Below are 19,966 nucleotides of genomic sequence, written 5' to 3'. Positions count from 1 at the left end.
TGCCCACATCCGGGCCTCTGAGGCGCGGTGGCGACGGCGCTGGGCCGCCATTGTGGTGGGGAAGCGCGGGGCGTCGCGGCAGCCGGTGAGGGCGGGCGGGGGGCGATGGGGACCCGGGGGTGGGCGGAGGGTGCTGGTGGGAATGGCGGGGGAGAGGCCGGGGGTGGCCCCGTCCCCGTCCCCGTCCTGAGCCCCTCTCGACCCCCGCAGGTGCGTCGCCATGGCCGCCGTCTTCCCGTACCGCGGCGGCTGCGCCCCGGTGCCCAGTCCGCTGGCGCCGCTGCCCGACTACATGTCTGAGGAGAAGCTGCAGGAGAAAGGTGGGTAGGACCGGCCCCTGCACCCCCCTCCTCCCAGGCGGGACCGGGCCTGACCTCGCTGCCTCTCCCTCCCTCCCCGCAGCCCGCAAGTGGCAGCAGCTGCAGGCCAAGCGCTATGCCGAGAAGAGGAAATTCGGCTTCGTGGACGCTCAGAAGGAGGACATGCCCCCCGAGCACGTCCGGAAGATCATCCGCGACCACGGCGACATGACCAACAGGAAGTTCCGTCACGACAAGCGCGTCTACCTGGGGTAAGGGAGCCCCCCGCTGTGTGACATGCTGGGAGGCGAGCTGAGCCCTCTGCTGCTGCCGTGTCACACCTCCTCGTCGATCGTTAAATAGGGAGCTCCTTCTCCAAAGGGCTTCCTGTGTCAGTTGTTCATAGAAGGTGGCATAGTAGCTCAAGGAGGATGGGATAATCAGTTGCACGAAGGCAGCAGTGCAGAAGAGATAAGTGAAGGAAGTTATTGCTTTGAATTTATGAGAAAAACATCACTCTGGATAACACATTGCTTAAAAGAAGTTAGGGGAGAGTGTGAAGTAGCCAGCGTATGTTTTTTGCAAGATTAAAAAAGCATTGTGAGTGCTTCTGTAACGTTTGGGTTCAGAGAGCCATCTCATGCACATCATGATCCGTTGCACAAACTTCCCATTGCCCATAAAAACTGCAGAAACATTTGAAATTTTCACCTGTAACATTCTTAACGTGTAACGATCTGTTGGAAGCCAAACCAGTAGAATACAATTTGGTAGTGTGATGTTTGAAGCACAAGGATAGAACAGGAAGTTTGTGGGTTTATTGCTGGAGGCCTTTATGAATGGGTTAGCTGAGCAGTTTTCAGGAGTAAAAGGTGTAGAGGTAATTGGGTTGTGTCTTTTGAGATCCCTTCCCACCCTGATTTTCCTTGATTTCTGTCTGCAGTGCTCTGAAGTACATGCCTCATGCAGTTCTGAAGCTCTTGGAGAACATGCCGATGCCCTGGGAGCAAATCAGAGATGTTCCAGTCTTGTACCATATCACAGGTGCCATCTCTTTTGTGAATGAGATTCCCTGGGTCATAGAGCCAGTGTACATTGCTCAGTGGGGGTAAGTGCCTTCTTCCTTCACCCTGGGTGGAAACTTGTGAGCAAACACTCGTGTGTCCACAATAAAAGCAACATTTAATGGTCTCTGGGTTTCTGTCAGGTCGATGTGGATTATGATGAGGCGAGAGAAGAGGGATAGGCGTCACTTCAAGAGGATGAGATTCCCCCCATTTGATGATGAAGAACCCCCTCTGGATTATGCTGATAACATCCTGGATGTGGAGCCCCTGGAAGCGATTCAGCTCGAGCTGGATCCAGAGGAGGATGCCCCTGTGCTGGACTGGTTCTATGACCACCAGCCGCTGAAAGACAACAGGAAGTATGTGCTCCTCTGGTAGCACAATTCACTGGGAGCGGGGAAAAACAAATGCACTACCTATAGATAGCAGTATATAACCTTCAGTTGAGTCATGCTGGGCTACATGTGATGTTGGTGGGGAGAGAAAAACCTTCCCTTGAGGATGGGAGGGAGAACCTGATTGTTGTAAAGCTATACCTCTTGTCTTCAGCATCCTGCGAGGGCAAACGGCTGCTCTGTCCAGGAGGGCTGCTGCCCAGTTAGCTGCTAAAACTCTGGTGTTTGTTATGCCATAAATGTGACAACCTGGATTGTCTGTTTGGAATTTGATATTTGCTAAAAGTGCACAGATGTTGTTTATCAGTTTGGATTCAGAGGAGGAGAGGAACTGGAGAAGTCAATATATTTTAGGCAGATGTAGTCCATAGTGGTCTTCAGCAGTCCTGCAGTCTTTCTTTCCATCTGGAGGGGCCCACGTGTTGGCTGTCTTTGATATTCTCTGCAGATGATGGGCAGTGACGGGTGTTTAATTATTTCTGGTCCTTTGGTAAAGGCCCAGTTGTCTTCTGGCTGTGTACTGAGTGTCTGTGCATTGTTCTTCTGCAGGTATGTAAATGGTTCAACGTACCAACGCTGGCAGTTCACTCTCCCCATGATGTCCACGCTGTACCGCCTGGCCAACCAGCTGCTCACCGACCTTGTGGATGACAACTACTTTTATTTGTTTGACCTGAAAGCGTTCTTTACCTCCAAGGCGCTGAACATGGCTATTCCTGGAGGTCCCAAGTTTGAGCCTCTTGTTAGAGACATCAATCTTCAGTAAGTGTTGGGTTTAGGAGGAAGGATAAGTGGTTATCTGGGAAAAGGGCTGGGAAGATTAATGTGTTATCGGGTGTCTTGCCTTGGGTGAGCTGTTGCTGGGTGTTTGCTCTCTTTACCATTAAGTCTGTGATCTGCTTGCTGCTTTGGAAACTGTGTGGTTGTTAGTGAAAGAGAAGTCTGAAGGAAAAGTGCTGATACCATGTCTTCAGTCAAAAATGTTTGCCTTTCTGTTCCCCTGAATGCTCATATAACAAATATTTTTTGTCTCATTTGAGGGATGAAGACTGGAATGAATTTAATGACATCAACAAAATTATCATCAGGCAGCCTATCAGGACAGAGTACAAAATTGCTTTCCCGTACCTGTACAATAACCTGCCACACCACGTCCACCTGACCTGGTAAGTGCGGCAACCTCAGGAGCAGAGAGAGGAGGGGAAAGCTGTCAGAGTGCTCTAATGCATGTTGTCTTTTGCAGGTATCATACTCCAAACGTTGTTTTCATTAAAACAGAAGATCCTGATCTCCCAGCCTTTTACTTCGATCCACTGATCAACCCCATTTCACACAGACATTCTGTCAAGGTGAGTCACTGTCCGAGAGAGCTTGTGATAAACCCTGCATGTGGAGGTGGTGGGGCTTTAGCATCTTGCTTGTAACCTTGCTTCTGATGCACACATAGATGTTTCAGGAGAAAGCAATAGCCCTTTCACAAAAAAAAACAGTTTTCATTTATAGTCTTTTTCTACTTCTGGAGTTGCACAAAGCTGTCTCCTTTGGTCTCTGTGGGATAAAGCTCGATGTGTAATTAACAGTGTTATTTTAGAGTCTTCTGGTAGGTTATTATCTTTTTGGTTGCCCTTGGTTTGTTCACAAAGCTGACATCTCCCTTAAGTTTCCACCATAACACCTACCTCGGGGTCTAGTAGCTAACATTAGTTCTCAGGCCCCCTGGGGCATTGTAGAGTGCTTTTTGCTTCTCTGATACTCAGCACTGTGACACCTCTACCATGAGAGCAAAGAAATGGTTTTTACTTGGTTAACTCTGAAAACTGAGCTAAAGCAACCAGGAGACAGACGTTGTGTGGTGTTTCTGCATTTCAGAGTCAGGAACCATTGCCTGATGATGATGAAGAGTTTGAGTTGCCAGAGTTTGTGGAACCTTTCCTGAAAGATACCCCGCTCTACACAGATAACACAGCCAACGGCATTGCCCTGCTTTGGGCCCCACGGCCCTTCAACTTGAGGTCTGGGAGGACTCGGAGAGCTCTTGATATCCCACTGGTCAAGAACTGGTGAGTTCTTTCCTCAGGGAAGGGGTGTTCTAGTGATTGTGACATTATTATCTTGTTACAACAAAAATAAAGACATCCTGTGGTGACTGGTTTCTGGAGATTTTAGAGGAGAGTTTCTGGAGACTTGTTCTCTAAGGAATGTGAGTTACCTGAAAATTTGAAATATGGTTTATCCCTAGGTACCGTGAGCACTGCCCAGCAGGCCAGCCAGTGAAAGTGCGAGTCTCCTATCAGAAGCTACTGAAATACTATGTTCTGAATGCGCTCAAGCACAGACCTCCCAAAGCCCAGAAGAAGAGGTAAGTGGGGTCTGCTCAGTGGGGAACTGCTGATCTCTGATGAGGATTCAGCTGATTACAGTCTTTGCTCTCTCCAGGTACCTGTTCCGCTCCTTCAAGGCTACAAAGTTTTTCCAGTCGACAAAGCTGGACTGGGTGGAAGTAGGCCTGCAGGTGTGTCGCCAGGGCTACAATATGCTGAACTTGCTGATCCACAGAAAGAACCTGAACTACCTTCACTTGGATTACAACTTCAACCTGAAGCCTGTGAAGACCCTCACCACTAAGGTAACGGTCCATGTGCTATTTTACTTGAGTAAAGTTCACCTGAAGATTGTTAAGTAGCTAGTGCAGTAAGACAGGCCACAGTGCCTCAGCTGTTCAGTTGTTGTACAGACTGACCACATTTGAGCTGTTTCACTCTTACATAACATTGTTACATAAATCCTAGATTTTTGTCTCTTCCAGGAAAGGAAAAAATCTCGTTTTGGTAATGCTTTCCATCTGTGCCGAGAGGTTCTACGGCTGACTAAGCTGGTGGTGGACAGCCACGTCCAGTACAGACTTGGAAATGTGGATGCGTTTCAGGTAGGCTCAATTTTTTTTTTTTTAAAGGTGAGGAGGAGAAGCGAGAGGAGAAGCAGAATATCTGGGCAGGCTTATATAGTATGCACAAAATGAATGTTGCCCTGTTGTTGGAGAAGAGGGGGAACAACAAAAGCATGCAACATTGCATGAAATTTTGCTTTTACCCTAGTTTATAAGAATCAGTCGTTGCATGAGTCAGTGTTAGGAGCTTTATATGCCCTAATACACTCTGCTCCTGGCTATAAAATAAACCTGGCTTCTTGAGGCCATGTGTGTGGTGTTTATTGTTGTCTCTGCTCCCCGTGTTTCAGCTGGCAGACGGCTTGCAGTACATCTTTGCCCACGTGGGTCAGCTGACAGGAATGTACCGGTACAAATACAAACTGATGAGGCAGATTCGTATGTGCAAGGACCTGAAACATCTCATCTACTACCGGTTTAACACAGTGAGTTCCACTTTTCCACATGATGGTGACCCCACATAAACTGAGCAGGGGGGGAGGGATTTGGGAGTGTCAGTAAGTGACCTGCTGTTACCATGTCTCTGTTCTTCCAGGGGCCTGTGGGCAAAGGTCCTGGCTGTGGTTTCTGGGCCCCAGGCTGGAGAGTATGGCTGTTCTTCATGAGGGGGATCACGCCGCTGCTGGAACGCTGGCTGGGGAATCTGCTGGCCAGGCAGTTTGAAGGTCAGTGCACTGCAAATCTTGGATGGGGGAGCAGTGTGTGGTAAAGATTAATGCTATTTACTTGCCAGCTGGAAATGCAGTTTTCTGTCCCATGTGGTGGTCTGTATCCATGCTCCGTGCCAATCCCAAGAGCTATTGACTGGTTTAGAGCTCTTAAGAGATCAGTGCTCCCAGCATAGATCCCAAATGGAAGTGGCATTCCCTGCTCCATAGCACTATGGGGTCCACAGCTTCCTTTCTAATCACCTACTTCAAACTCATCAGTGATGTTGTGGCAGTGTAATTTCTTCAGACATCTGTACCTCTGTGTATTAGGAGGAAGAGGAGCACTGCCCAGTAATGTCAGCACTGCTGAAGTACTTTGCTTTTTCCAGGCCGTCACTCCAAGGGTGTAGCAAAGACCGTCACGAAGCAGCGTGTGGAGTCTCACTTTGACCTGGAGCTGAGGGCGGCTGTTATGCATGACATTCTGGACATGATGCCAGAAGGAATCAAACAGAACAAAGCCAGAACCATCCTGCAGCATCTGAGCGAGGCTTGGCGGTGCTGGAAGGCCAATATCCCCTGGAAGGTAAGTCTTTCGCTTGGCCTTTTGGTTCAATTTTAACATCTCCCAGGCGGAACTGCTCTTGTGAAGGTTCCCACTCCTGCTTCCCTCAAGTTCCTGTCCCTCCCCAGGTGCCAGGGCTGCCAACTCCTATTGAGAACATGATCCTGAGGTATGTGAAGGCAAAAGCTGACTGGTGGACAAACACAGCTCACTACAACAGGGAGCGGATCCGTCGGGGCGCCACCGTAGACAAAACTGTCTGTAAGAAGAATCTGGGCCGGCTGACCAGACTCTACTTAAAAGCTGAGCAGGAACGGCAGCATAATTACTTGAAGGTACTTCTGTCCTGCCTAAGGTTGCCCAGATTGGTGCCATTTTCATGGGGAAGCTTTCGCTGACTAATGCTGGTGGTGTGGTTCTGCAGGATGGGCCGTACATCACTGCTGAAGAGGCTGTTGCTGTGTACACAACCACAGTGCACTGGCTGGAAAGCAGAAGGTTCTCACCCATTCCTTTCCCCCCACTGTCCTACAAGCATGACACCAAGTTGCTGATATTAGCCTTGGAGAGGCTGAAGGAAGCTTACAGGTAAGCAGTGGGAAGTGATTGTATTCTGCAGGCACAGGCATCTGCACTGGGAGAGGCGTCTGAAGCTATTTTGTTACCTGTTATTCCTGGAATTGAGTATGTTGTAAAATTTACCCTGGTGGACTGGTAAAAGCTGTAGGTTGTGGTACTGCCAGGGGTGACAGGGGGTTCTTCGTGGCCTCTGCTGCTTGGGGCAAAAACAATGCCATGCTTCTCAGACTGGGGATATGGATTGTGAAGAGCTACAGATCTTGTCCTGATCTGCTTGGCTGAACAGTATTTCATCAGTTTGATGTGGTGGACATTAGCTTGTTCATGCTTAGGTGCATGAGCTGTTCTTTCTCACTTTCAGTGTGAAATCTCGCCTGAATCAGTCGCAGAGAGAGGAGTTGGGTTTGATTGAACAGGCTTATGATAATCCTCATGAAGCTCTCTCCAGAATCAAACGACACCTTTTAACTCAGAGAGCCTTCAAGGAGGTAAGTGTCCTGGTGAAGGCCAGACCATACTAAAAATTAAGCTGCATTCAGGACCTGAACGGTGCTAAGACTTAATGTTATCTGTCAACTCTAAGGCTCGGTTTTGCCTCTTCTTTTTTAGGTGGGTATTGAGTTCATGGATCTCTACAGCCACTTAGTTCCTGTTTATGATGTTGAACCCTTGGAGAAAATCACAGACGCGTATCTGGATCAGTACTTATGGTATGAGGCCGATAAGCGAAGACTCTTCCCTCCATGGATCAAACCTGCTGACACTGAACCTCCTCCACTGTTGGTGTACAAGTGGTGCCAAGGTTAGCAGGGTCTTGTATTCCATACAAAAATGAGTTTTCTTACTGGGAGCTTGCTTCCTACAAAGTCCCCTTGGGAGCTGAGTTTTCATATTTGCAGCTTGCAGTCAATAGTCATTACAATCGGAGACTATATTTTATAGGTTCTCCTGAAGGAGGAGAACTTCCATAGCATTTTTGGTTGATTAGAAATTTCTGTTCCCATTTCTGGATAGATTGGAAGGACCAGAGGCTGAAAAATCACACATGACAGGAAATACATTGACTTCCTGTGCCCAGAAGTGTGCTGCGCTATTGTGTCAGATAACAGATGAGCTTGTTTGTCTCCTCAGGCATTAATAACCTGCAAGATGTTTGGGAAACAAGTGAAGGTGAATGCAACGTGATGCTGGAATCTCGATTTGAGAAGATGTATGAGAAGATTGACCTGACGTTGCTCAACAGGCTGTTGCGTCTTATTGTTGATCACAACATTGCTGACTACATGACAGCCAAGAACAACGTGGTGATCAACTACAAGGTGATGATTGCTATCAGGAAAGGGAGTATGTGGACTGGGAAATGGAGAGGTTTTGGACCCATGGGGGAGGAGGGGACACAAGACTTGCCAGAGAAAGAAGTGATAAGGAGTAAGAAAACCCTTCTGGGTCCTGCTAAAGAGCAACTGCTCAGCTAAAGGTCTGTGATGTATTGTGACAGGTTCTCACAATTCTCCTTCGTTTCCTCAGGACATGAATCACACAAACTCCTATGGGATTATTCGTGGGCTGCAGTTTGCTTCCTTTATTGTCCAGTATTATGGGCTTGTGATGGACCTGCTGGTGCTGGGTCTGCACCGTGCCAGTGAAATGGCTGGGCCTCCCCAGATGCCAAATGACTTCCTCAGCTTCCAGGACATCGCCACGGAGGTGGCCCATCCCATTCGCCTCTTCTGCAGATACATTGACCGTATTCACATCTTCTTCAGGTGAGACCTTCGGGCCCTGCTTTCCTCAGGTGAACTTCTGTTCTGGCATCTTGCAGCAGATGCTGTGGAAGTGAGAATTAGTACGCTCCTACTCCAGGCTTTACCCTTTGCTAAGAAAGGTCAGGAATATTTGAATTGACAGACTTCCCAGAAAAACTGTCCACATACCTCCTCTTGCTTTCTCAGTTCGCTTTTCTACAGCTTCACTGGATCTCTAGAAAAGCAAGAATATCAAAAGTTCAACTGTTACAGATTTTCCACTGGTAAAAGAAGCCTTTTCTGGCTTCCCAGCAAGTGGACATAAAATCTGATGTCTGTTCATGGAAAGATAACCCAAACAGTCATGGGTTGCTCTGTGCTAATGAAACAAGCCCCCTTCTTCAGCACGAGGATACAGAAATTGGATCGTTACCTTCAGACATGCTATGGGAAATAGCTGTGCATAAGCAAGTCCTTCTCTGTCGGGGCAGACTGGTGTTCTGAGAAGCTGGTCATCTAACTCCAGATCCTATTCTGTGTATTTCCAGGTTTACAGCAGATGAGGCAAGAGACTTGATTCAGCGGTACCTGACAGAGCATCCAGACCCCAACAATGAGAACATTGTAGGCTACAACAATAAGAAGTGCTGGCCCCGGGATGCTCGGATGCGCCTCATGAAACATGATGTGAACCTGTAAGGACTGCAACCTGGAAAAAAAAAGTGGTGGGAGAGTGGGCAAGTTAGTTGTAATAAATAGCTGTTGGAGACTGATAGGCAGGTGCTCAGGAAGAAAAGTAAGAAGAGGTGAGGGGTGTGTGCTGCGATTCTGGCAATGAATGATGGGTGTGAGAGACAGTGCTAGGAAAGCGTTGAAAACTTGCCCAGTTTCTATTTTGCTTCAGTAACAACCTGTCACTGTGAACATCTTGTTTTTCAGTGGCCGTGCTGTATTCTGGGATATCAAGAACCGTTTGCCTCGATCAGTCACCACAGTGCAGTGGGAGAACAGCTTCGTCTCTGTTTACAGCAAGGATAACCCCAACTTGCTGTTTAACATGTGTGGGTTCGAGTGCCGCATCTTGCCCAAGTGCCGCACCAGCTATGAGGAGTTCACCCACAAGGATGGTGTCTGGAACCTGCAGAACGAGGTAGGGAGAGGCTCTGACAGGGGGCAGAGCAGGCCCTGCTTGGCCCCTACCTGACACCAGAGCAGGGTTTGTACCTGCCGGGAGGACGTGCCCGACAGCGTCAGTTTGCCAGCTCTGTAACTGGGACCACTAGCAAGTAGAGTTACAGTGAACTGGGTATGAACTTTCCTTCCTGGGAGGGATGAGTGGGGCTCTGAAGCTGTAGAGCTGCTGTTCAGCCTCTTCCCTCCCCGTATTGCACAGATGCCTGATGGCAAGAGCTCACCTTATGGTCTGGACTGGAGAAAGGGGGCTCCCGGGAGGGAACTGATGTCCCTGTGCTCTTGTAGGTCACCAAGGAGCGCACGGCTCAGTGCTTCCTACGTGTGGATGATGAGTCTATGCAGAGATTTCACAACAGAGTGAGGCAGATCCTCATGGCATCTGGCTCCACAACCTTCACTAAGGTGAGGTGGGAGGAAGATATGGGGCAGAGCTTTCTGCAGGTGCTTGGGGAGCGGGCTGAGAACTGATCCTTGCTTTCCTTTCTAGATTGTCAATAAATGGAATACAGCTCTGATTGGCTTGATGACATATTTCCGGGAAGCTGTTGTAAATACTCAGGAGTTGCTTGATTTGCTGGTGAAGTGTGAGAATAAAATCCAGACTCGAATCAAAATTGGTCTGAATTCCAAAATGCCCAGCCGTTTTCCGCCGGTGGTGTTCTACACCCCTAAAGAGCTGGGGGGGCTGGGCATGCTCTCCATGGGCCACGTCCTCATCCCGCAGTCTGACCTGAGGTGAGTTGTGCTGCTTTAATGCTTGCGTGGCTTGAGTGTTCTGTTAGATGCTCTTTCCTATAAAAATATCTGAGAATGCCAAACTGTTCTATGTTAGAGATACGTTGCCTTTACAGTAGGTCATGGCAGTGTGACCTGTGAAGTCCTCTGTCACTCTGACCTCACTCTTGTGCCTCTCTGCTCCAGGTGGTCCAAGCAGACAGATGTTGGCATCACTCACTTCCGCTCAGGCATGAGTCACGAGGAGGACCAGCTCATCCCAAATTTGTATCGTTACATCCAGCCATGGGAAAGTGAATTCATCGACTCCCAGAGGGTATGGGCAGAGTATGCCCTTAAGCGACAAGAGGCTATAGCCCAAAACAGGTGCGTTTCTGTGTCTGTGTGAGGACAGGCAGTGTGTGAAGTCTCGCACTGTCTCAGGGTTCTGGAGGCGTTGCTGACCCCATGGTACGTGCTGCAGGCTGCTGCAGCGCTGCTGCCTCACCTCTGGTGGAGGTGTGAACTCTGCAAGCAGAAAGTGGGCCCTTGGCACAGGTTAAGGGAAATGATATGGCAAGTAAAAGCTGACATCAGACCCATTTATGCACTTAAAAGGGCAGGTGTTTTCTTTTGGCTGTTTGACATGAGCGTATTCATGACCGTTATAGACACTTTGAGCCTCTGAGTGCTTGGCATTTTAGAATGTCTCCTGCCAGAGCCCCAGGGTCTGTATTACTTCTGTGATTTCCTCATTTGAAATATTCATTAATGCTTTGCTGTAAAATTGAGACGTAACAAAGTGTGGGGATTTTTTTCTTCAGGCGTCTGACACTAGAGGATCTGGAGGACTCATGGGACAGGGGAATTCCTCGTATTAACACCCTTTTCCAGAAGGACCGGCATACCCTCGCTTATGATAAAGGATGGAGAGTCAGGACTGATTTCAAACAGTATCAGGTATTGACTGGGAATTTCTCTAGCTGGGTGTGAGGTTCAGATACCTGTTCCAGACAATGTCCTTTCACCTCGCGTTATTGCAGGTGCACTTCCTTGCCATGTGTTGGGACTGGTAGAGGTTGTTGAGAACCAAATGCTCCAAAACCTGTAGGTAGCCACTTCTGAAGCATTTGGATAGATTGCAGTGTCTTGGGGAACACCACACTTAGCACAATTGAATATTAAGAAATCAGTTCTGGGTAGGGGGAAAAAAGGTCCCAAAACGAACATTCCAAAACCTTAAGTTTTAATAACAGTGGAAAAATTTATTATTTAAAGCCTCTAATGGTAGCTCTGTAGAAGGTCAGTCTCTGAGAGATAAAAACACCATCTTAAATTCTACCCAGCCTGAATTGCATAGTGACACTGACTGAACTGTGTAGATGGGCTGTGTCCTCCAGAACTGAGGGCACGAGGCTTTTGTTCGCTGAGATCATCGTCATCATCTTGGTTCCTACAGTTGGTGCAGCCAGGTTCAATGACATGAATTGAAAGCTGCTCACTAGTGCACTGCTGTTTCCAGGTCCTGAAACAGAACCCGTTCTGGTGGACACATCAGCGCCACGATGGCAAACTGTGGAACCTGAACAACTACCGCACAGATATGATCCAGGCGCTTGGTGGAGTGGAGGGAATCCTGGAGCACACTCTCTTCAAGGGCACTTACTTCCCCACATGGGAGGGTCTCTTCTGGTAAGAGAAACCTTGATGAAGCCTCGTCTTGCAAACTGGAGCTTAGTGGTGCGCCAGGAGGAGTCCTCAGCTCAAGCTGTACTGATTCTGTTGAGCCATCTCTGTTTTTCAGTCATCCCTTGAGCACACTGTATAGTTCAGTTGTGAGGGCCCCTGGGACTGGGCTATAGCCAAGCTTCATGCAAATCCATAGAAATTTCTTTGCATGAAACAATCTTTCCCCACTCCCAGCGTGTGTTCCCTGCCTCTGTTCCATATGGCAGCCAGCAGAGCTGAGAGACATCTTATGCAATTGTCTGCCCTTTCTAGGGAGAAGGCCAGTGGCTTTGAGGAGTCCATGAAGTGGAAGAAGCTGACAAACGCCCAGAGATCGGGTTTGAACCAAATTCCAAACAGAAGATTCACCCTGTGGTGGTCTCCTACCATTAACAGAGCCAATGTAAGTACCTGGAGTTTGTACCTGAGTTCCACTGAAATGAGAGCAGTTAATCCATCTAACTAATTCTTCGGAACATCTCTTACAGATGAACTAATTCTCCTTATGAGTAGCTGTTCTGTTTTCTAAGCTCCATCAGTTGTGCTGTTGCACGTTCTCACAGCTGCTCTTCCTCTGCAGGTATATGTCGGGTTTCAGGTGCAGCTGGATTTGACAGGTATCTTTATGCACGGCAAGATCCCCACGCTGAAGATTTCTCTCATTCAGATTTTCCGAGCTCACTTGTGGCAAAAGATCCATGAGAGCATTGTAATGGATTTGTGTCAGGTGAGCAGTATGTTAAATTGATTTGTTTCTGTGCAGTGCACGCTCCTTGTGTACCAACAGCCTCCTGCCAGCAACAGAGATTGTCCCAGGGATTGTGGCAGGGCTAGCCCGTCCTTCTTCAGCAATTTGACAGCGAAGGGGAGGAAATGGGATTTTCCTGGGTGCCTGTTTTAGCTCTGTGTGGAGAATAGATTCTTTAACTAGGTTGCTTGAACACAACTCATCCTTGACTGCCTTTTCCCCAAGGTATTTGATCAAGAGCTGGATGCTCTGGAGATTGAGACAGTGCAGAAGGAGACAATCCATCCCAGGAAGTCATACAAGATGAATTCCTCATGTGCAGATATCCTTCTCTTTGCTTCCTATAAGTGGAATGTGTCACGTCCATCATTGCTCGCAGATTCCAAGTGAGTGTTTTCCCTCTCGGTCTTGCTGCAGAGCAGAGCTGCTGATGCTGCCGTCCCAAGCCAAAGCCTCTATCTCTTGGGCATTTAGGATTGGTTTTCTTTGGGGACACAGGAGGACACAGTCATGCCTGGCAGAGCACTGAACTAGTTTGGGTAGATGGTTGCTGCATCTGCTAGCGCTGCCTTCTGCAAAACACAAAGACTGTCGTTACTCCTGTTCTCTCCTCTAGTTGATCTTCCCCCAGAGCCAGAGCTCAGGAGGTTCTTCAGGAAACCCCCCCAAAGCTGTGCTACCCTAGGACTGCAATCTGGAGGGAACTGGACATTGTCTGCACCCGTGCTGTGTTCAGTTTGACTGAACCCTCACTGGACATTCTGTGGGGGACATGACCCTCATGACAACACAGTAGAGGGGTAACTCTGCTGCTTTATTTAAACCTGCAGCTGAACCCCTTAGGCTGAGGGTTTCTATTAACAGCTTCTGCATTCAGCTGCTGTGTGAAGAGAGCAGTAGAGTCCCTTTTCAGGGTGGTACGCAGACAGTAGCTGGCTTCAGTGATCGTGTTTGGTGGCAGTTACTCTCTGTCAAAGACGGGCAGCAACTACAGGAGAGTTTTGTGCAAGATTAAATTGTTCTGGCCTGCTTTCTCCTCAGAGATGTGATGGACAGCACCACCACTCAGAAGTACTGGATAGATATCCAGCTGCGCTGGGGAGATTACGATTCCCATGATATCGAGCGCTACGCAAGAGCCAAGTTCCTGGACTACACTACAGACAACATGAGTATCTATCCATCTCCCACCGGTGTGCTCATTGCCATTGATCTGGCCTATAACTTGCACAGGTGAGATCTGCACCTTCTGTATTTTAACTGTAATTGGTAGTTCCTGGCTGTGTCCTAGTGCCTCTCCAAACTGGCTTGTGTTCTGGGCGGGGGGATGAGGGGAGAAGGCAGAAGCTGGGGTGTGCAGTCAATGGCATCAAGCATCTAGGCAGTTCTTCCAGGTTGCCCGATTTGTGCTTAGTCAATGATTCAGTTCTCCCAGCTCACTAATAATTTGGGGTTTTTAGGAGATTTCTGTCAGACTCTTCTAAAGGAACAGGCTTTGTTTAAAGCCCCCCTGTAAGTGGGGCCAACTGTTCCTCACTGGAGAACTAGGGGGAAAATCCCAGCAAGCAGCTCTCTGCTCCAGTGTGCTTGTTAAAGAAGACGCAGCTTTTCTGGGAGTGCGGCATGTGTGTGCTGTGGCTTCCCACTGAGAGGAGGTGTAGGGAAGAGCTGTAGGTGAACAGCTCCCCAGAACATCGTGAGAGAAATCGTGCAGTGGTGTTCAGCAGGCAGAAAAGTGCCTGGCTGCTGCATGGAAAGGCTTGTGCGTAGCTGTTGTCCCTTTGTCTCGGAGCTGATGGCAACAACTCGCTCTTCTGTTTTTCTTCATCAGTGCTTATGGGAACTGGTTCCCTGGGAGCAAACCTCTGATCCAGCAAGCTATGGCCAAAATTATGAAAGCAAATCCTGCGCTGTATGTGTTGAGAGAACGAATCCGCAAGGGGTTGCAGCTGTACTCCTCGGAGCCCACGGAGCCGTACCTTTCCTCCCAGAACTATGGAGAGCTCTTCTCCAACCAGATCATCTGGTTTGTGGATGACACCAATGTGTACAGAGTGACCATTCACAAGGTGAGGCCAGAGGCGTATCTCGGGGGAAGGGACAGGGACTGTGAGGGTCCTGTGCTCAGGGTGGCTGTGGAGGCACACGTGACGGAAAACGAGGAATCAATGTGGTCCCAAATTTTGGCAGTGTGCACAGAGCAGCTCTTGCATTTCCCCTACAGTTCCTGCTCACAGCAGTTGGCTGTTCTGTAAAGGTGTGGACAGGCAGCATTTATCTCCATTTGCACTTTCGCTTGTTTTCTCAGACTTTTGAAGGGAATTTGACCACAAAACCCATCAATGGAGCGATTTTCATCTTCAACCCCAGAACTGGACAGCTCTTCCTGAAGATCATCCATACCTCTGTGTGGGCAGGACAGAAGCGTTTAGGACAGGTAGGGCCTGGCTGCCTATCATGCCTCGGGCTGCGAGCTGGGGGTGGGCTCTGCTTGGGGCGCTTGCTTGAGCAGAAAACATCGTGAGGGTCTTCATCTTCCTGCCTCTCAACAAGTCTGGAGCTCTGATTTCCAGTGTGTAACCTATGCTGAGGCAAGTGTCAGCACGGGATGGAAAAGTGAAAGAATGCAGGTGTTGATGTTGCAAGTTTTTTGTGGCTCTGACGTGTGAAGAGCTGACATCTTCAAGTAGGGCTTGAGAAACAGCGCGGTGCTCACGGCTACAGCAGATCACGTGCACTTGGCTGTACATCCAGTGCAGTGAGAAGCTTCTCAGGTGGCAAAGCCGATGAGCTGTTGTTTCTGAGCCAGTCAGGAGTAACTGAACTCCAGGAATGGGAACTGCTCTCTGATCAGTAAGAAGGAAATGCTGGGCCTTGTCACTGATCTGGAACAAGCCATAAATTCCAGTCGTATTTTTAGAATTTGGTTTGAGTCTCTCTAATTTCCAGAGACATGGAGACGCTGCTGTTGGCAGAGAGAGATTTCTCTAACCCTGCTGTCTTTCTGTAGCTGGCCAAGTGGAAGACTGCTGAAGAAGTGGCTGCCTTGATTCGGTCACTTCCTGTGGAGGAGCAGCCTAAGCAGATCATCGTGACTCGGAAGGGCATGTTGGACCCACTTGAGGTAACAATGCACATACTGCTCTGAGGACATAACAAAATCTTTGGGAGATTGCAGAACAGTCCTGCATTCCTGTGAAGGACTTGATCTGTTCTGCAGTAGTTGTGAGCTAATTCCTCTTCTCGATTAAACTCCAGGTACACTTGCTGGATTTCCCCAATATTGTGATCAAAGGCTCAGAGTTGCAGCTGCCCTTCCAGGCCTGTCTGAAAGTGGAAAAGTTTGGTGATCTCATCCTGAAGGCTACTGAACCCCAGATGGTTCTCTTCAATCTCTATGATGACTGGCTGAAAACCATCTCTTCCTACACGGTAAGCACAGCATGCCTAGTCTGCATTTTGCTTTGCCATCGGTAAATTAAGCAGGAGCCAAGAACGGCTCAGAAATCCATCCCAGTTCATTGCTTGGGAGCACATGGCTCTGGGTCTGCCTGAATTTTCCTTCAGGCTGATTTCAGTGGCACTCATGTGGAATATTGGTGTGCCCAGAGGAGTGCTGTACTAGGGCCTTATCTATTTGGTTTCCTTTTTCTGACTAGCTGTGTCTTTTTTTTTCTTCTCCAAGGCATTCTCTCGTCTGATCCTGATTCTCCGGGCGCTACATGTGAATAATGACCGAGCCAAAGTTATCCTGAAACCAGACAAGACAACCATAACGGAGCCTCACCACATCTGGCCAACCCTGACAGATGAGGAGTGGATCAAGGTGGAGGTGCAGCTGAAGGATCTCATCCTTGCTGACTATGGCAAGAAGAACAAGTAAGCCACTGTCCAGCTGCAGTCACCCTTCCTGCTCTGGCAGTGTGGCCAGAGTGCTCTTTGTGGAGAGTAGGAGATTTTTAAGGGCCTTTGGCAATGAACTGTCAGCTTTGTAAGGAAACTGGTTATTATTATTAATTGCTTTTAGTAAGGCAGATAAAAATGTCTGCACCAAGCCTTTCTGATCTGCACATCATGTGATTTGGTCCCTCCTCTTGTCTAAAAAGTTCTTTCATTTTTTCATAGCACCCCGCAAGTGGATGTTCTGAGCTTGTGCCTTGGGGAGAAGAGTCCAGAATGTATTTTGAAATGCCTGACTTGGGTGGATTTTCTCTTTCAGTGTGAACGTTGCGTCCCTCACACAGTCAGAGATCCGAGACATTATCCTGGGCATGGAGATCTCTGCCCCATCTCAGCAGAGACAGCAGATTGCAGAAATTGAGAAGCAAACCAAGGAGCAGTCCCAGCTGACAGCCACACAGACCCGCACTGTTAACAAACACGGGGATGAAATCATCACCTCCACAACCAGCAACTATGAAACCCAGACTTTCTCCTCCAAGACTGAGTGGCGAGTCAGGTAGGGAAGCCAGCAGGGCTGTGGCATGGTGGAAAAGGTCAGAGTGCTCGGGAAGGGATCTGTGCACCCTCTAATAATCGTCTCCTCTTCACAGAGCAATTTCTGCTGCCAACCTCCACCTGCGAACAAACCACATTTACGTTTCATCAGACGATATAAAGGAAACAGGCTACACCTACATTCTGCCCAAGAATGTGTTGAAGAAATTCATCTGCATTTCGGATCTGCGGGCCCAGGTGAGCGTGTGACGAGCCTGTGGCAGTTGTAGCCCGCTGCTGGGGCATGTGCCATGTGTCCAGTCTTGGGCACCTCAATACGAGAGAGATCTCGAGATGCTGGAGCGAGTGCAGAGGAGGGGAACGAAACTGGGCAAGGGCCTGGAGAATAAATCCAGTGAGGAGCGATTGAAGGAGCTGGGACTGTTGAGTGTGAGGAGGAGAAGGCTGAGGGGAGACCTCATCACTCTCTACAGCTCCCTGAAAGGACGTTGTAGAGAGGTTGGTGCTGGTCTCTTCTCACAGGTGATTAGTGACAGAACAAGAGGGAACAGCTTTAAACTGCAACAGGGGAGGTTCAGACTGGACATTAGGAAAAAAATTTTCACAGCAAGAGTGGTCAGACAGTGGAATAGGCTGCCCGGGGAGGGGGTGGAGTCATCATCCCTGGGTGTGTTTAAGGGTCGTTTAGATGAGATGTTGGAGGATGTGGTGTAGGGGAGAACTTTGTAGAGGGGGGCTGAGGGTTGGACTCGATGATCCCAAGGGTCTTTTCCAACCTGAATGATTCTGTGATTCTGTGACCATGTGGCGGAGGGCTGGGAGCTCGCCCCTGTCCCTGCAAAGCCCTCTGTGCTCCAGACAGACACTGGCACTACGGCTGAGCACACAAGTTCTAGCCAGGTCCTGATGGCTCCTTGTAGCCCAGACCTGGCAGAGGGAAACTCAGCGCTGAACAAAACTACACTGTTCTCCTCTAGTGAGAACCTGCTGGCTGAGAGCTACTCTCCTTACACACCCAGGGCAGGGCCCACCCACCCTCACACGGTTACAGGGAGGTTTCTTCGAGGCTTCTGAGGCAGGTGTTTGTGTTCCTAGATTGCAGGTTACCTGTATGGTGTGAGCCCTCCCGATAACCCCCAAGTGAAGGAGATCCGGTGCATTGTGATGGTGCCCCAGTGGGGAACACACCAGACTGTGCATCTCCCAGGGCAGCTGCCCCAGCACGAGTATCTTAAGGTGAGTTGCGCGTCTGCCCCCGCTGTGGGTGCAAGATCACTGCCTCCCGTAACAGGGACCTGAGGTGGTGGGGTGGCTTCTGTGGCCTGTTGCAGATGTGAGGCTTTTGAAGGGCTCAGCCTGATCTGGGATCAAGTGAAGGGGAAGACTTTGGTCCCTGTCTGCTTTTTGCCGTGTGCGAAACAATTCGGTTTTAAACGCCTTTTGTTTCTCTCTGAAACTTTTTGTCAGGAAATGGAACCTCTGGGGTGGATTCACACCCAACCAAACGAGTCCCCTCAGCTCTCGCCGCAGGATGTCACCACCCATGCCAAGGTCATGGCTGACAACCCCTCCTGGGACGGGGAGAAGACCATCATCATCACCTGCAGGTGCGAGGCAGGGAGGCTTCTGCCGTGGGAGGCCTGGGGGTGCAGTGCTTGGGAACACATTGAGGTCTCAAAACTAAAAATCTGGCAGAAAGGGAGCGTTTGCTCATTTCTGGTTTCCCTCCTTCACTCCAGACAATTATTATTTACCCCTCTCTCTGCTCTCCTTTCCCTCAGTTTTACACCAGGCTCCTGCACACTGACCGCCTACAAGCTGACCCCGAGCGGCTACGAGTGGGGCAGGCAGAACACGGACAAAGGGAACAACCCCAAGGGCTACCTGCCCTCCCATTACGAGCGGGTGCAGATGCTGCTCTCGGATCGTTTCCTCGGCTTCTTCATGGTCCCGGCGCAAGGGTCCTGGAACTACAACTTCATGGGTGAGCTGCCCCGGGCAGGGGCCGGGAGGGGAGGCAGTGTGAGTAGGGTGGGGAGGAGGAGGAAACAGCTCCTCGAGGACGTGTTCCTTACCCGTTTCGCAGTGGCTGGCAGGGCTACCAGCATTATGGTGTCCCCTTTCCGTGGTACCAGCACTAGGATGTCAGTTCTTGATGATTTTTCAGTGGCAAGAGAGCAAACTCTGATAGAGGGGAGAAATAGTCGTCTTTGTGGGTTGTAGTGGCTGGTCTATTGCTGCTGAATAATTAATCCCTGTCAGGCAGCAGAGGTGATAATGGAAAATGCAAGAGAAAAGCTGTGCTGGTACGATGAACCACAGACAGCGGCAGAAGGGATCAGGAATGGAGGAGAGGGGCAGACAGAACCCTTGGCTGGCTGAGCAGGACTGGGGGGATGTTGTTCTGTAAATCTTTAGGGGCAGGAACTCAAAGGGTGATGAATTTATGCCTTTAGAATTCTCTCGTTTTTGCTTAAAAATTACCTTGTGAGGGTAGAGGGCTCCTGAGGAGGGCTGGAGGCAGGGGGGGTGCAGGGGGGTGATGGCTTCTCTCTTCCAGGTGTTCGCCACGACCCCAACATGAAGTACGAGCTGCAGCTCGCCAACCCCAAGGAGTTCTACCACGAGGTCCATCGCCCTTCTCACTTCCTCAACTTTGCCCTGCTGCAGGAGGGGGAGGTTTACTCCGCCGACCGGGAGGATCTCTACGCTTAGTCCTCGCCCTCGCCGCCCCCCTCTTAGTGTTGTTGATATTCAACAGCGTGTGTGTGTCCCCCGCTGCCCCTCGCCCCCTTTTCCCCCCCGTGTTCTTGTACCGTATCCAAGTGGCTCAATAAATTTTTTACGAACGGGAGCGCTGCTGCTGAGGTCCCGCCT

The 19,966-nt window shown here is 49.5% G+C and overlaps 1 protein-coding gene across 1 annotated transcript; it reads left to right on the top strand.

Moving 5' to 3' along the window:
- PRPF8 (pre-mRNA processing factor 8) lies at positions 1–19,943 on the top strand. Its single transcript, XM_074845491.1, has 43 exons — positions 1–85; positions 211–320; positions 403–571; positions 1,243–1,407; positions 1,507–1,725; positions 2,311–2,523; positions 2,802–2,927; positions 3,005–3,110; positions 3,631–3,821; positions 4,001–4,120; positions 4,198–4,387; positions 4,568–4,687; positions 4,999–5,133; positions 5,244–5,373; positions 5,748–5,944; positions 6,052–6,258; positions 6,348–6,511; positions 6,864–6,990; positions 7,112–7,304; positions 7,634–7,821; positions 8,030–8,268; positions 8,796–8,942; positions 9,187–9,397; positions 9,727–9,843; positions 9,929–10,176; positions 10,363–10,542; positions 10,980–11,115; positions 11,678–11,847; positions 12,157–12,286; positions 12,464–12,610; positions 12,857–13,017; positions 13,673–13,864; positions 14,463–14,700; positions 14,940–15,068; positions 15,642–15,755; positions 15,890–16,063; positions 16,317–16,510; positions 16,851–17,090; positions 17,185–17,326; positions 18,185–18,325; positions 18,557–18,696; positions 18,871–19,073; positions 19,650–19,943. The coding sequence occupies exons 2-43, from the start codon at positions 221–223 to the stop codon at positions 19,802–19,804; spliced, it is 7,008 nt and encodes a 2,335-aa protein (XP_074701592.1). The 5' UTR covers positions 1–85; positions 211–220; the 3' UTR covers positions 19,805–19,943.
- The last annotated feature ends 23 nt before the right edge of the window (positions 19,944–19,966 follow it).

Source organism: Strix aluco, chromosome 19 (assembly GCF_031877795.1).
Source record: "Strix aluco isolate bStrAlu1 chromosome 19, bStrAlu1.hap1, whole genome shotgun sequence".
Lineage (NCBI taxonomy): Eukaryota > Metazoa > Chordata > Aves > Strigiformes > Strigidae > Strix > Strix aluco.
Note: the sequence above shows the minus strand (reverse complement) of the source record. Positions and strands in the feature narration are given on the sequence as shown.

Excerpts from the sequence above, each read along its gene's own strand:
- PRPF8 (XM_074845491.1), top strand. The coding sequence starts at position 221 with ATGGCCGCCGTCTTCCCGTACCGCGGCGGCTGCGCCCCGGTGCCCAGT. Across the intron at positions 10,177-10,362 it reads ATCCCGCAGTCTGACCTGAG|GTGGTCCAAGCAGACAGATG; the intron begins GTGAGTTGTGCT and ends TCTCTGCTCCAG. Across the intron at positions 18,326-18,556 it reads CCCAGCACGAGTATCTTAAG|GAAATGGAACCTCTGGGGTG; the intron begins GTGAGTTGCGCG and ends ACTTTTTGTCAG.